The sequence below is a fragment of the Phaseolus vulgaris genome, chromosome 7, assembly GCF_051622355.1.
Source record: "Phaseolus vulgaris cultivar YP4 chromosome 7, ASM5162235v1, whole genome shotgun sequence".
Lineage (NCBI taxonomy): Eukaryota > Viridiplantae > Streptophyta > Magnoliopsida > Fabales > Fabaceae > Phaseolus > Phaseolus vulgaris.
The window spans coordinates 9225826-9242940 of record NC_143504.1 but is presented as its reverse complement, the minus strand read 5'-3'; the positions used below and the strand labels follow the sequence as shown (position 1 = coordinate 9242940).

The 17115-nt window shown below is 32.6% G+C and overlaps 2 protein-coding genes across 3 annotated transcripts; both read left to right on the top strand.

Moving 5' to 3' along the window:
- The first annotated feature begins 3126 nt into the window (after positions 1–3126).
- On the top strand, positions 3127–6269 carry LOC137828341 (receptor-like protein EIX2). The gene is made up of 2 exons (XM_068634864.2): positions 3127–5842; positions 5977–6269. The coding sequence occupies exons 1-2, from the start codon at positions 3211–3213 to the stop codon at positions 6078–6080; spliced, it is 2736 nt and encodes a 911-aa protein (XP_068490965.1). The 5' UTR covers positions 3127–3210; the 3' UTR covers positions 6081–6269.
- A 521-nt stretch (positions 6270–6790) lies between these two features.
- On the top strand, positions 6791–10068 carry LOC137828421 (Exostosin family protein). 2 transcript variants are annotated; one of them, XM_090305345.1, is made up of 3 exons: positions 6791–7542; positions 7624–7906; positions 9296–10068. In XM_090305345.1, the coding sequence occupies exons 2-3, from the start codon at positions 7658–7660 to the stop codon at positions 9845–9847; spliced, it is 801 nt and encodes a 266-aa protein (XP_090161471.1). In that variant the 5' UTR covers positions 6791–7542; positions 7624–7657; the 3' UTR covers positions 9848–10068. The 2 variants fall into 2 exon arrangements, with proteins under 2 accessions (XP_090161471.1, XP_068491092.1); XM_068634991.2 differs by having other exon boundaries at positions 6851–7542; positions 7653–7906.
- The last annotated feature ends 7047 nt before the right edge of the window (positions 10069–17115 follow it).

Genomic DNA, 17115 nt, shown 5'->3' with positions numbered 1-17115 from the left:
TAAAGCTCTTCAGACCCTCCGACACCTGTAAGATCATCTGCTCGTGTACGTAGTACAGTCATGCAAGAAAAGCAAGGGTAAGCTAATGCAAAAAAAATCCATAACATAATTCATGAAAATATAACCAATTTAGACTAATAATTTATAAACATTTCTTTAGTAATTTCATGTAAAATTCCAATACCAATTCCATCATTCATATAGACCACACATGGATCTATTTTCAATCACAATCATTGGATTTCATTTCAATCCCACTTCGTCTTCCGGAAGACTCATTAAGTATGCCCCTATCAGAGACTAACACCTGATCCAAAGATTACCAACGAATCCAATAGAAAGGATCAAGGTAAGTTCAAACATCCAATACCGAGGGTCTACAGTGGGACCCGGTGTGTATGAACTCCCTCTCAACTTCTCACCACCTAATATCTTATGTATGACATCACTTTCATACAATTTACATCATCCCCATATAATACATATCATTCAATCACATAACATTTAAAAATTCATATCATTCCAGAACTTTTCCAACGTCAAAAACAATATTTAACTCTCAAACTACCAAAATATAATATTTATAAAGTTTAAATAATATATAAACAAACACACAATATATAAACAAATAACACCCCTGCAAGAGAAATTCAATATTGGGACTACGTCCCTTCCGCATTCAGATCTTCTATCCTAGGGTGCTATAAAAAAATTAAATTTAGCTTCCCTTACCTCAATTGCTTGCTTTCCAAGCAACTTCTAGAATTTTATTCCCCACAATCTGGATAAGCTTCAAGATTTACGGGGCTAATGCAAGTTATCCAAACAGAACAAAAATTCAGTATATAATAGAATAAGTTGAGAGGATTAAACTTCTCAACTGACCCCACCAAGATTGATGACTAAATCCTAAGGAAAAACGGAGAACAAAGGATATTTAGAGTAAAAATGAACTTACTCTGTTTGAAAATCTGATCGGATAGAAATCTGATCGCCAGCTTCAACATGGTCTGATCAGATTCTAAAATAGATAAAGATTGTGAGAGAAAATTAAGAGAGAGGAAAAGAAGAGAATATTGAGAGAGAGAGAAATGGAGATAAGGAAGAAAAAGAAAAAGAAAGAAACTGTGCTGGGTGTCTCTGTGGTTTTTTTTTTAAACGCTTTTACAATTTCTAATTTTTTTTTATATTTTTTTTTTGTTTTCAATTTTTTTGTTGTTATTTTGTTTTTCATTGTTTTTGGTTTTTCATTATTTTTTTATTTTTCAATTTTATTATGTTATTATTAAATATTTATTTAAAGTGTAATAATTAATTAAATATTTATTTAAATTACAATAATAAATTATTTAAAATGTATTTAATACAAATAACTAAATATAAATTTATGTTATTTAAAAAAAATAAAAAACCAAAAAAATTAAAACAAATAATTCTTTTTAAAAAACTAAAAAAATTGGAAAAAAATAAATAAAAGTTTCAATTAAACAAAATTAAAAGTCATTTTTTAGCAACTAATGAATTAAAAAAAAATCAATGAAACAAAAGTGATACATCTAATCACCACTTCTTTAAATTAAAATAATTCTCTCTTAAACTATTTACCAATTTTTGTAATTTTTATAAAAATGATCTGTTTATATAAAAATCAAAATTGTACCACATCAGTAGATGTTTTGAGATTTAATTTAAAATTTAAATGTTAATATAAAATTTAATGTAACTGCATAGACCTGTTAATTTGATACTATATAATTACATTAGTCAATGGAGCTCCTTGGTTGCTGAGAATTTACTGAGATAAAGCCATGTGACTCACAACTCCATCAAAGACAAAAAATTAACTTTTAAGGACTACATTCACTTCATGAGAAATTAGAACAAACCCATATGAAATTTTATTTATTTATTTATTTAGTAATAGAATAAGTATGGGTATTACAGTATCTAATTCATCGATATTTGCTAAAAGTTATTAATGAATTTTATTTGAATATATTTTAAAAAATTAATTGATAAAAAATTAAAATTATTAGCAAGATAAATATTCAATATTTAAATTTTTTAAATGGACAAATAACATATAGACATTGCTTACCAACCAAATATAACGAGGACTTTATCATTGACCTAGTTAATGAAAAAGTTACCAAAAACATAATGATGAAAAATTCCTAGCTAATCTTTCATTAATTTCTTACAAAATCTTTGTTTGAGAAATTGTGTGATGAAACACCAAAGAAAATTATGGTTAGTAAATTCAAAAAGCTAATGTGAAAGAGCTATTCCCTCATTATTCTGTTAGCACAGATGATAGTAAATCCTTTACAAATTTGTCCTCTAATTCCTAGGAAAAAGCATGATAATTGCAAGACAATTCTTTGATGCAAAAGTTAATATCAATTTCTTCCAATAAACAAAAACAGTGAAATGAAAGAAAATACAAGAGAAAAATAAACAAAGATAGAAATTTATTGGTTGAAAAAATAATAAAAATAAAGATCTCTTACATTTAAAAATTAAAAAAGAAATTACTGTTGTTTATTATTAATACTTTTATTTTTATTGTTATTATAAATATATAAAATTAATCTGAAAAAAAAACTGTGATTATACATATGATTTTCGTAACATTATGAATTATTCTATGTTTCTTTTGATGGGGTCTACTTTCAATTTTTCTCCCAAGTGACAATCAATTTTTCTCCCAAATGACAATCTTTTTCTTGCTTCCTCACCTTTTCATTTTCATTAGGTGACTTTTTTTAGTAACTTTTCCGATTGATTTAATAGGGAAATTTATATTTTTATCTTTTAATTATTTAGAGTTATTTTTTAAGGACATATGATAAAAGAGTTATGATCTTTAATGAAAATATAAATAAAATGTAAAACGTTTTAAAATTAAAAAAAAATTATAAATAATTAAAATATTAATATTTATTAAAATGTTGATTGGAATATGGATGTGAAATAAACATTTTTCAATCACAAAATTACGAAGTGTGGAAATATTAGTGGGGTGGGGCCAAAGAAATTCCAAATATGAAGTTTTTTTCATGATATGTGAACTACAAACTCTTTAACTCTATAAATAGAGTTCTCCCTGAACTTCAACTCATCATCCCTAGCTCACTCCTTACTCATGAATACACTTCCCTTCATTTTATTATATCAAGACAAACTTTGAATGTTACCACTGTTCTAATCATGAATACATTTCCCTCTCAGTATGCAATCTTCTTTGCCTGGTTTTTGTGCGCAATCATGTTCAGCACTGGCATGTGCAACTCCAATATCCGCTGCAACCACAAAGACAAGGAAGCTCTCTTAAAGTTCAAGCAAGGAATCAAAGATCCAGCAGGTGTGCTCTTTTCATGGTCCACTCAACAAGATTGTTGTGAATGGAAAGGAGTCATGTGTGACAATTTCACAAGTAGAGTCACTCACCTCAGTCTCCCTTGTTCTACAACTCTTCCAACTTACATTGATACGATAGATAGATCACACTGTCTCACAGGTTCCGTTTACCTATCCTTGTTTGTTGTGGAGTTTGAATTTCTATATCACTTGAATTTGAGTAATAATAATTTCTCAGCCATCCAATTTGGTTCTCTTGATTGCCATAATCTATCTATTGGTACTCCTTCCCATCAATGTGTAAACTCTTCGGTTCTTCGTTATCTTGATTTATCATTCAACCATGGTGCCATCACTAGTCTTCAATGGCTTTCTCATTTTTCCTCCTTGAAATATCTGAACCTCGATGCCATTGATCTTCACGAGGAAACCAAATGGCTTCAATTAGTCACCATGCTTCCATCTCTTTCAGAGCTCCACATGCGTAATTGTCATCTTAAAGACCTGAGTCCGTCTCTTCAATATGCTAATTTTACAGCACTCAAAGTTCTTTCTCTTCCTGGAAATGGTTTTCATTCGAAGTTACCAAAATGGCTATTCAATTTAAGTGGTATCTCTTCTATTGACCTCGGGTCAAATTTTTTAGAAGGCCAACTACCTGAGGCCTTGTTAAATCTTCAACACTTGGAAATCTTGAACTTGAATGGTAATCACTTCAATGGACCAATTCCACATTGGTTAGGAGAATTTGAACATCTGCAGCATCTTAATCTTAGAAAAAACATGTTTTCTGGATCTATTCCTACAAGTTTGGGAAATCTATCATCCTTACTTTTCTTGGCGGTTAGCTCAAATAGATTGACAGGAGTTGTGTCTGAGAAAACTTTTGTGAGACTGTCAAAATTGAAGGAGTTAGCTATATTCATATCACCACCATTAATCTTTGATTTTGATTCCCACTGGGTTCCACCTTTTCAACTTGAGCGATTAAGTCTTGCATTTTCAGGTCCTAAAATTCCTGTCTGGTTATTCACACAAAAGTCTCTTGAATATTTAAGTATTTATGAATCATCATTTGAGGCCAAAGGGAAGTTTTGGAATTTTCTGTCAAGAATGAAAGAAGTCCATTTAGAACATAATTCAATAGATGGGAACTTGTCAAATGTGGTGTTGAATTCTACGTTCATATCATTGTCATCAAATGATCTGAAGGGTTGGTTGCCTCGATTGTCATCCAATGTGGTCGTTGTACGGTTGTCAAACAACTCATTATCAGGAAACATGTCTTCTCTCTTGTGTGATGATGAGATGTTGAATGGGAAAAGTAATTTGGTGTACTTAGACATATCACTTAATCTTCTCTCAGGAGGTCTTACAAATTGTTGGGAAAATTGGAAATCTTTGGTTCATGTTAATTTGGGAAGCAATAATTTAACAGGCAAGGTACCCACATCAATTGGCTTGTTATCTAATCTTACATCATTCCATCTACATGAAAATAAGTTTTATGGAGAGATTCCTTCCTCGCTAGAAAATTGCCACTCTCTGTTAATCTTTAATGTTCGTGAAAACAACTTTTCAGGAAACATACCAAATTGGATTCCTCATGCTGCAAAAGTTCTCCAATTCAGATCCAATCATTTTACAGGAAATATCCCAGCACATATATGCCAAATGTCTTCTCTCATTGTTTTGGATATTGCAAATAACACAATCTCAGGACATATACCGAACTGCCTTCACAATATGACAACCTTAGTTTCCAGCAAAACTTCACGTGACAAGCTTTCTTTTTTCTTTTCCAGGCGTGATGGTTACCACTACACCTTTGAAGACAATCTTGAGCTGGTTATAAAGGGTCAAGCATTAGAATATGGAAAGAACCTGCACTTTATGAGCTTAATTGATGTGTCAAGTAACAATTTGTCTGGAACATTACCTCTCCAAATGTTTACCCTCACTGGATTATGTTCCTTGAACTTGTCTCACAATAAATTAACAGGAAAAATACCATATGAGATTGGAAACATGAACAATTTGGAGTCCCTTGATTTCTCAACAAACCAACTTTGGGGTGAAATTCCCCAAACTCTATCAAATTTGTCCTTTTTGAGTTACTTAAACCTGTCATTCAACAATTTCAAAGGCAAAATACCACTGGGAACACAACTTCAAGGATTCAGTGCACTTAGTTATATAGGTAATCGTGATCTTTGTGGAACTCCATTGACAAATATATGCTTCCAAGATGGTAAATCTAAAGAAGCAAAGCAAAATCACGATGATAGATCTGAATTTTTGTCATGGTTCTATATTGGAATAGAAAGTGGATTTGGCACAAGCTTTTTGGGAGTTTGTTGTGCCCTTCTCTTAAATAGAAAATGGAGGCATGCTTACTTCAGGTTTCTCTATGGTTTGATAGATCGACTTTATGTCATGGGACTCATCAATATAAATTCCTTCTGTTTGCATGTTCATATTGGTAAGTAAAACTTTCAATTCAGGTTTTATTTTTCTATTTATAGAAATTGATCATGTTAGAGGTTTTATATCACACATGCCATCATCCATTAGGTTTATCATAATGATAATGCTTTTATTATATTACATCTTCAGGCATTCCTCGTTCTTCAAAAGGGAATAAGTCATCAAGTGTAAAAGAAAACAAAGACAGTGATGCAATTTTGATGGCAACAACTACCAATGTCCATGTGGATTAGCTCAAGATCTAGATTTTGTTTATTGTTAGTTATTTTTATTCCATTGAGATTGTGATCAGAGTTCTGTACTACTCTTCTGTTTCCTTATTTTCCCATGTAAAGATCTTACAGTAATACATAATGGTGTTAATCTTTGCAGCATTATCTCAGGAAGCATAAAATTTGAATAAGTTTCTGAAGATATGTATCCATTTTCATCTCCAAAAACCTTTACTTTACTTTCCCAATTTGAGTTTCTTGTTCATTTATAATCCTAGTATTTTGTTTATCTGTCAATTATCGGGCACATTTTATCTTTCTCATGTTTTTTAAACTTCTTAAAGGTTATATCTGAAAAAAAATTATATTTTAGGAAATTTAAAATTTTTAAAATTTGAATTATTTTTATTTAAATTTATTTTATCTTTTAAATATTTTGTTTCAATAAATTAGAAATTTTGAAATTATAATATTTGTAATAAAAGTTAGATAATTGAAATATTTAATTATTAAAATATTTATATAAAATAAAATTTAATAATTGAAAATATGTGTCACTTTACTTCAATATTAATTATAAAAGAAGAGAAATAAAAAAAGAACAGATAAAATGGAGAGATAAAACTTATAAAAAAAGAGAAAAAGAATAAAATATAAATAAATACAAGTTAAAAACTATAGTATTAGTAAGTATAATAAAATAAATACTAGATGAACAAGAAAGGAATACTGTAGAAATTTGTGTACAGTTAAGTGTAGTAGTGTATAAGCTTCTTTTTTTTTACCAAAATACCCATCTAGTGTTTTCTTCTCCGGTGTGTCTCCTTGTGTTCCAATAGGGAGGGAGAGAACAGTGAGAAAGCAATTGCTACGATGGTGAAGAGTAACAAGAGCACCACCTCCTTAACCGTCCCCAATCTCTTCCTCTTCTTCACCCTCCTCTCCCTTTTCTCCCTCTTCATCTTCCTCTTCTTCCCCACCGCCTCAATCCTCCACTCCTCTCCCTCCCCTCACGCTTCTCCCACCATCAACGTCTACGTCGCCGACCTCCCCCGATCCCTTAACTACGCCCTACTGCACCGTTACTGGACCTCATTCTCCGATTCCCGACTCCCCACCGACGCAGATCACCAGGCTCCCCTCTCTCTCCATCCAACGGCCAAATTCCCGCCCTATCCCGACAACCCTCTTATCAAACAGTACAGCGCCGAGTTCTGGATCACGGGCGACCTTATGACCCCACCTCAACATCGCGCCACTTCCTTCGCCAAGCGCGTCCTCGACCCGCGCCTCGCCGACGTCGTTTTCGTTCCGTTCTTCGCCACGCTCAGCGCGGAGATGCAGCTCGGAGCGAACAGGGGCGCGTTCAGGAAGAAGACCGGGAACGAGGATTACAAGCGGCAGAGGGAAGTCATGGACGCCGTTAGAAGCACCCAGGCCTGGAACCGTTCCGGCGGACGAGACCACGTGTTTGTGCTAACCGGTGCGTTTTGGAAACCGTTTTTTTTTTGCGTTGAATGTGAGGGTGTTTCGGCTTATGAATTTATAGTCTTTGGATTCTCAGGGTATTAAAACTGAAGCGTTGTTTGGCAGACCCGATGGCCATGTGGCATGTCAAAGATGAGATTGCCCCTGCTGTTTTGCTCGTTGTGGATTTTGGTGGTTGGTATAGGCTTGATTCCCGAGGTTCTAACTGTAGCGAGAGTGGTGTGGTTCCTCATACTCAAGTATCTGTGATTAAAGATGTGATTGTGCCTTACACGCATTTGCTTCCGAGGTTGGATTTGTCACAAAACAAGGAGCGTCACCAGCTTCTGTATTTCAAAGGAGCTAAACATAGGCACCGGGTTAGTATTGGACTACCCATGTTAACTTCGGTACATTTCGTGTGTTTCATGTTGTGCTTGCTGTTACCATCATTGATATTATTGTGGGAAATTGCGAACCATTGTGGCTGATGCAGCAACAATTGTAGAAGCTTGATGTTGGGGTCGCAATCGGGGTTGTGGATTTTTTTTAAAACCTTGTGACTTGTGATTGAGTTCGTTGAGTGAGTGTTGTTCCTTTTGTCTAATTGTACTTGATCTTGATAGGATTTTCACATCAGATACATATGGTCTCGGATAAATTTACCTTTGAACTGTAGTGACACTGTCTTATCAATGAAGTGGTTTATCTTTTTCGAGTCAAGATTATATGAAAAATGCCATCTGTGTCTGCGTTTCTACAATTGTTTTCAGAAAAGAAAAATTGTGTTGACCACCTCTATTCTTTAGAGTATTGTTGTTGCTCAGAATTTTTTAGGCAAAATGTTCTCCTTTCTGTCTCTGATTATAAGACACCCTCCTCCTTGCTTTGGACGTTCTTTGTGATAAGAATTAATCATCTTAGTGTACCTATACCAATACAGAAGGCATTATTCAATTATTTGGCCACTTCTTTGCAACTTGCACGTCAAGTAGATAATATCTGTTACTGTGATATTGCTGTCTTCCTGCCTTTTTCGCAATAAAGTCGGATATGCCTCTAGATATAGATAATTTTAATATAATGCTTGTTTATAATTTATGATTGCAATATGAGCATTATGGTTTTTGTTTTCATCGTATAGCTTCATACATGCACTAGAAGTTTTATCTGGACAAATGTTATTCATGACTATTAAATGACACTGAAAAATCTGTTATGGGAAGTATAGCATTGTTTTCCTTGTTCTAAATGTATGATGTATGATTTACTCTTTGAGAACCATTAACAAAATAGGTCCAATATTTCCTACCTCATACATCAAACCTACCTTTTGTCACTGCAAAGATATTTACTTCAGATTTTTGCAGCTTAATTATGAAGTTAAGGTTAAGGATTGATTTGACCTATATAATTTACTTAACGAATATATCTAGTTTTGTAAACAAATTTTATTCATCATGTCTTCATTTGGCAATTGGGGGGCTACTTTGAAAAACTTGATTGTCATAAGTAGCCTATAGCATAATGTTGGTGATAAATATTTAACGCCCTTGGAGGATTTTTTCCTCATGGAAACTTAAGCTAATTCATTCCGGCTCAACAAAGCATTTGAAATTCCATTCCACACTGTATTTTATTGTAAATAGAAACCAATAATTCATTATACTCATCCAACATACATATGGTCTTTCTGGTCCTTCTAATTTACCTAAAAGCATATCTGTTCCATGCTTGTCTCATTCATTGACAAATATTTCAATTTTCAGGGAGGTATAATTAGAGAGAAGTTATGGGATCTAATGATTAATGAGCCTGGTGTTATAATGGAAGAAGGTTTCCCTAATGCAACTGGCCGAGATCAATCAATAAAAGGGATGAGAACATCAGAATTTTGTCTGCATCCAGCTGGAGATACACCGACTTCATGCCGACTTTTTGATGCAATACAAAGTCTTTGTATACCTGTCATTGTCAGTGACAACATTGAGCTTCCATTTGAAGGTATGGTGGATTATTCGGAATTTTCTGTCTTTGTTGCAGTTAGTGATGCACTGAAACCAAACTGGCTTGTCAATCATCTTAAAAGTTTTTCAAAAGAGCAGAAAACTAGGTTCCGCCAAAATATGGCTCAGGTACAGCCCATTTTTGTCTATGATAGTGGTCATCCAGGTGGTATTGGACCAATACCTTCGGATGGTGCAGTGAATCACATATGGAAGAAAGTTCACCAAAAACTGCCAACGATAAAAGAAACCATAATTCGAGAGAGAAGAAAGCCACCTGGTGTTTCAGTTCCACGACGTTGTCATTGTACTTGAATTTAAGAACTTCTTTCTGTTTTTCTTCTTTTAAAGGGACGAGATATCGGTTAATATCTGGATCGGTCTTGGACCAATTTCTTTTCTTTTGGTGAGGGGATGCTGTTAAATCTTTAGATGGTGAATACTTATTTATATGGTGTAGAAGTTAGTTGCCATTGACCATGAATAGTGTGTTACTAAGTATTTCAATCTTATTGCACCCAAATTGATATGTTTCCATTGTTCTCTTTGTATGTTAGACTGGTAAATTAACCACAATTACGTAATAGACTAACTAAATACTGAGTTATTATGTCTGCATTCACCATCATTTGTTAGTGTAGATGCAAAATGTTGAAGGTAAGGATAGTGACTGTGGGTAAGAGAGAACATCGAGCCTAGTAGTGCTACTCAGTATTGTATTGATAAGATAGAAGTAAAGATTCATCCATGTCACAATCCTCAAGATCATCATAATCATCCTCATTACGATCATAGTGAATAACCATGTTTTGGCTGGTTCAGTTGTTCATCTCCAAAAAGCAGCTATTCAGAATTCCAAAGAATAAGGCTCACTAGGAGAAAAGGAGAGCAAGTTTGTGACTGTCCCAAAATGTGTATAAGGATATTTTCAATCATGGTAGTGATCGTACGATTCACGATACGTATCGTACGATTCACGATACGTATCGTACGATTCACGATACGTATCGTACGATTCACGATACGTATCGTACGATTCACGATACGTATCATACGATTCACGATACGAATCATTCACGATAGGAATTGTATGATACGATACGATTCATAGTGTTCGCGATACGAATTGCAAGAATAATTGTTTTTGCTCCCGTATCGCAGTTGTATCGTGTGAATCGTGATACGATTCCGTATCGCGACTTGCTTTTGTAAAATCCTAATTTTAATTTTAATTGTTTTTTATAGTAGAATCGAGATACAAGTAGTGTATCGGAGAGCTGATATTATGAATCGTAAATCGTTTCGTATCGTGAATCGTAAGATTCATAAACATTAAAAAATTTAATATATACTTAAATATATAAGATATATATACATGCAAGATACAATAAATTATATAAATTATATATATGTATATATATATATGCCACACAATTTCATCAAAACAACCTCTATGGTGCATACATGTTATTAAACAAATTATGTCTATCTTTTTTTATTTACTCATTTTTTAAAATCCACACTGATTCACACAATACAGAATTGTTTCGTTTCGGGATTCAGCGATTCTTTGTGCGAATCGCATGATACAACTAAGATTCAGGGACGAAAAAGATTCTTCACACGATTCAAATCGTGGGAGGGTGAAACCGTATCGTTTCGTACGATACGTATCGTGAATCGTAAGATACTAACTACTATGGTTTTTGTAAATAAAAGTCCTAATTTTAATTTACCCGTGAACCTGGTGCGTCATTTCATTCATTCCCTACCCATTTAAAAAGTACAGTCATTTCATTCGTCCCCTACTCATTTAAAAAGTTCTTTTTGTAAGTCCTTCCCTAAGTTTTTCTTCTTTGTGGTATATATATGTAGATAATAATACAACACTCAAAATGAAATATGAGGTTATTGTATCTTTGCATTTTTACACATCTCAAATACAAGGTCGATTCAACTACCATGTTTTCAAGTTTTCAATACTTAAGTTACGGAAACAATTCCAATATATACATTACTGTTCAACTACCATGTTTTCAATACATAAGTTATGGAAACAATTCCAAATGTTTTTTTTTTTTTGAGGTTCCTTCCTTTGGAATGAAAATTCTTGTAGGAATATACATTTCCTTCTACAGCAATTACTTTTGGTGGCAATTTGCTTTCAACTTGGGCAATGCTTACACCTCTGCGTGATTGCGGTTAGGCAATTTTGCGTGATTGTGGTTAGGCAATTTTTTCCTCCACTGAATCTTTCGATTCCAAAAATACTTTGAGCAAAAGGTGCAGGGATTTTTTTTTTTTTTTTCATTTCCAAATTGTATAATCTGTAAACCTTCCGAATTTTAAAATTTGGAATACATATAAATTTAGAGTTTGGAAGGTATTTTTTATACTTTTCGAAGTCTAGAATATAATTTTATATTTTAAATTTTAAAGTTTAAAATACATTTTTGAACTTGGAAAATATATTTTGAATTTTAAAGCTTGGAATATAATTTTTGTGTTCTTAATTTTAGAGTTCAGAATGCATTTTCAAACTCTAGAATTTATAATATAAAATTGTATTTTTAAATTTTAAAGTTCAGAATATTAGAATTATAAAAAAGGGTGTCAATAAAAAAATAAGGAAAAGGACAAAATTGTCATTTCATATTTTATTCTATTTAAATAAAAATTAATTAAATAAAATAACTCATGTGAAATATATTTTAAATTTTGGGACAAAATGTGATTTAATAAATCAAAGGAGTTAATTAGTTAATGTAGGACATTATTTGATAAAAACCTAATCTGAAGGGATTGAAAAATATTTAAAAAGTCTTTATTAAGAAGGTTGTTGTAAAAAAAAAAGTGTGATAAAAAAGGAATTGTAAAAAAAATAGTTTGAAGAAACTACTCATATTATGTCTCTCATAGATTAGGATAAATATTTATTTTTATTATAATAAATATATGAAATGTGAGGATCATAGATTTAATAACATCCTTATTATGATATGCATTAAAATTTACATGGATTATCACAGTATGTTTTCTCAAACTTATTATTCTTCATATATATATATATATATATATATATATTTAATTTTATGAACCCTAATTTTAATTTATGAATGAAAGAATTTTTTATAATTAAATTATTAGAAAAATATTGTAAAGTATTGTATGAAAATGATTATTTCTTTTCACTACTTGTAAGATCTCAAGAATTTCTAATTATTACAATGTTTTTCAAATTTTCAAAATATTGATAATACATAGTTAATATTTATATACTTATAATCTTATACAAAGTACAAAAAATTCTAACATAACACTATGATCTTGGCCTTTTAGATACTTTTGCACTTATATCAACATCAGCTCATGTATAGTTATTGTAGTTCACAACACAACAAAAAAAAGTAAGAGTAAACTGATGAAAAGAAATTTCAAAACATACTTAATAAAAACAAAAAAAACCAATCAGATTAATTATTAATAAGAATATTTTCAAATGTTGTTGTCATGTAAAGTTTTAATATCAATTACATCATTCATATAAACTACACATTTATCTATTTTCAATCATAATCATTAAATTTCATTATATTTTAATTGACATGATATTGAATTATGACGATTGTACTACGTATAGATGAATATCTGGAAGGGCTTTAAGATTTTATTTTAGGGTTTGGTTCTACAAATACTTGTATTTATATCTTCTAAATCTATATTAGGAATTTAAAAAAAAAACACTCTAAATTTTGAATAGAATTAATTTGTATTGTAATAACTAGTTATATTTTCGAATTGTTATTCAATTGTATCAAATTTTAAGTTACAGAAATGCAAACCACATGCATTGAATATGGAGGTAATGATTTCACGCCCATCAAAACACTTTATTGAATTGAAATGCTAAACCACATTAATATCCGACTTGTTACAATTTTTTTTTAATTGAAAGAAAGAGAAATAAGGTGGGAGGAGGATAAGGTTACGGTAAACAAAAATAATGACATTAAACAAATATATATTTGTGTATTTTGTTTTATGAATGTAATCGTTATTCAAATTTTTATGTTTTATTTAATTCTAAAATAATGATGAATGATATTTTAATTACATATAGAATAAATATTAAATTATAAATGATTCATGGATTAATTGAAGTTCATTATTATAAGATATTTATGGATCACTCAAAAGTTGATTAGTTGTTCTTATGATTAATGGATATGAATATTGGTAGTGAGTATGCATTATTAGTTTTATTTATATATTCAAAGATAATAGATATTTCTAGTAAATGCATATATCTTATCAAATAATGTAGATATCATTAGCATCATGTTTTGTGTATTAATGTATCACCAGGAGAATATTAGTATGCATAGAATGATTGTTTATTGTTTAAACATTTATTGTATATTTAATTTATGTCTTAAGGTATATGTTATCGTTGGTTGAATCTCCCGTCGTTTAACTAGGTTGGACGTCTTCTCTTGGACTACCTCTTCGGGAATCAAGCTCACGTATCCTTCTTGATGCTACCTGTTGGGACAGAGGGCGCCCTACCTGTTGATTACACTCTGACGATCACGTCAGCTAGGGTTCACCAAAAGTAACAGTTTTGAGTCTAGTATGCAAAAATAGCGTACCTTCCTCTGGGGTCTTAGGCCCCTTTTATAACCGCACATGCAACATGTAACCACTCTCCCTGGAGATAAGCAAGTCTTAACTGAAAAATAATCACGTTAGCTTTTATTTTTAACAGAAAGCCACATGCAACAGGCACTAACACTCCTTCGGTGCTATCCGTTGGCCCACTTTCCGTTATCAATGCATCTCCCTATCTACTTAGGGTTACTAGCAACTGGTCACGTGCAACAAACATATTGCCACGTAATAATAACAGATACCCAATAATATTAAATATAAATATACGCAATAATAACAAACATACGTAATAATAACAAATATTATATTCACCACCCCAAATATATCTATAAGCACGTGTATATCGATTTAATTACGTAAAGACCTTCATGCGCACTTTGGGCCCATCCCTGAAAAAGGCCACTTACGCGAATTTCACCCAAGTCCAACAACCGAGTTGTCCCCCGGTTCTATCCAAGAACCGAGCTGTCACAGAATTGCTACCGAGAACCAACTATGACCAACGCACAAGCCCCAGGCTCGAGCTGAGCTTTGGGCTAAGCGAAAAGTCTCCTGAGAACTAATTGATGTGACTGTTTCTCAGAAGTAGGTGAGGCACGACACACGAAGCGTCTTTGAAGTGACGTTATACTGTATTCGACCCCACACGTACATGTGTCCTGACATTACTGGTAGCAGAAACTCCATCGTTCTAAATTCTTTATTCCTCTTAAACTTCGTCCAAAACGTTCAATTTTAAACTTTCAAAAACTTCAGACTCTCCTTACTCATTAGTCAAAGTTCCCCACGCATTTCTCAAAGCTTCTTTTCCTCCAATCAAAAAAGGTATTCCTTTTCGTCAACCCCGATTATTCATCTTTTACAATTGCATGCTCTATCTGGGATCATTTTTTGCTTTTATTTGTTCATATATGTGCTTGATGTTGATCACTCGTAAGTTGTCATATGAATTCCGAAATGCATGTTAGGTTTTGTTCTTTTATTCTTCTATTGTATGAATTCCTAAATTTATGCTTGCCTTGCTTGTTTCTTTGTTGTGTTGGGTCTGAGTTGTTTTTCGCTTTCTGCGTGTGATTGTGTTTAGATGCAACCAGCCATGGATTATAAATCTTTGTACCCTTAGACTCCGCCAAACCTCCTAACCGAAACCTCTTCCTATACCTCCCACGAGAAAATAGTGACCCTTAGGAAGAGTAAATGCCATTTCGGCAAAGAAGACAATTGGATTTTCTTAGACCCTTGTGAGGTAGGCAGCTCGTGTGTTGTGATGAAGCCATATCCCCTAATAGACCCTTTTGCTACTTATACGCCACTGTTTTTACAAGATTCCTTCTTCGCCTCCCTTTATCAGATTTTGAAAAAGAGCTTCTAACCGAGTTCAACATGGCCCCTATCCAACTACATCCCAATAGCTGAGCATTCGTCTGAGCCTTCTCTATCCTCTATGATCAGCTCGACATCCCACCCTCTGTTGACGTGTTCCTTTACCTCTTCAAGATGAAGAAACTAGGTTGTCAACTATGGGTCTCGTTAAATAGTGTTTCTGGAAGGGGAATTCTTACCTTTTTCCAATTGTCTTACAAAAATTTCAAAGGTTATTTTCCATGTACTAGACTCAAAAACCCAACTTCAAAGTTGCTCGGCGCTTAGATGACTTAGCTTCTACTGACCAAGAGGTTTGCAAATTTTTCTCAAGCCTCCCAGTTACCTTTGATACCGCTTACCTTCTGGCTGACGAGTTTGACCCAAACTCTTTAAAGAGTTATACTGGTACACTTTTTTCCTTTAACCTTAGAGAGTAAGATTTTACGTATTAAACGTAGGCGATTCTTCTTATGTCTTTTTGCAGATAGAATGTTGACACACTTCAATAAGAAAGATTTGTTGAAATTGGCTTCAAAGGCAAAGGTGGCGAACCAAATGCCACTGAAGGCGGTGATCGCCCCAACTTCTTATGAAGAAGACGATGACACTACCTCGGACTTCGTCTTCACTAAATGTAGTTTAGTGAATGATTGTTTTGCTTACTTGTGGCATAAGCATTTGGGACACATTTCCAAAGAAAGGATGTAAACATTTGTAAATAATGAAATACTTATGGTTTTAGATTTTACTAATCTGAATGTATGTGTGGATTATATTAAAGGCAAACAGACAAAACACACAAAGAAATGAGCCACACAAAGCACTCAACTTCTTGAAATTACACAATGATATATGGAACTTTTTTATGTACATTTTGTTAATAAAGAAAGGTACTTTATCACCTTTATTGATGATTTTTCATGTTATGGGTATGTTTATTTGCATAAGAAATCTCAAACAGTGAATTCATTGGAAATTTATATAAATGAAGTGGAAAGATAATTATACAGAAAGGTGAAAATTGTCATGTCAGATAGAAGTAGTGAATATTATGGAAAATACGATGAAAGTGGACAACATCCTGGTCCATTTGCTAAGTTCCTTGAATAAACGTGATATTTGTGCTTAATACACAATGTCAGGTACACCATTGGTGTGTTAGAAAGGTGTAATTGAACCTTAATGAATATGGTTAGGAGCATATTAAGTAATTCATCTTTATATGAATCATTGTGGGTGTATGCTTTAAACATTGTCATGTATTTGTTGAATAGGGCTCCTAGTAAGGCAGTTAAAAAAAAACACCTTTTGAATTGTGGACAAGTAGGAAACTCAGTTTGAGACACCAACATTTTTGGAGTTGCTAGGTAAAAATAGAATATACAATTTGCAAGAAAAGAAACTGGATGCAAGAATAATCAGTAGATATTTCATTAGTTATCCAGCAAAGTCAAAATGGTATATGTTTTACTATCCTTCCCATAGTACGAGAATTGTTGAAACTAGAAATGTTATGTTCATTGAGAATGGTTAAACTAGTGGGAGTGAAG

Coding starts and splice junctions, on each gene's coding strand:
- LOC137828341 (XM_068634864.2), top strand. CDS start 3,211: ATGAATACATTTCCCTCTCAGTATGCAATCTTCTTTGCCTGGTTTTTG. Junction 5,843..5,976: donor CTGTTTGCATGTTCATATTG/GTAAGTAAAACT, acceptor TTACATCTTCAG/GCATTCCTCGTTCTTCAAAA.
- LOC137828421 (XM_068634991.2), top strand. CDS start 6,933: ATGGTGAAGAGTAACAAGAGCACCACCTCCTTAACCGTCCCCAATCTC. Junction 7,543..7,652: donor CCACGTGTTTGTGCTAACCG/GTGCGTTTTGGA, acceptor GTTGTTTGGCAG/ACCCGATGGCCATGTGGCAT. Junction 7,907..9,295: donor GAGCTAAACATAGGCACCGG/GTTAGTATTGGA, acceptor TTCAATTTTCAG/GGAGGTATAATTAGAGAGAA.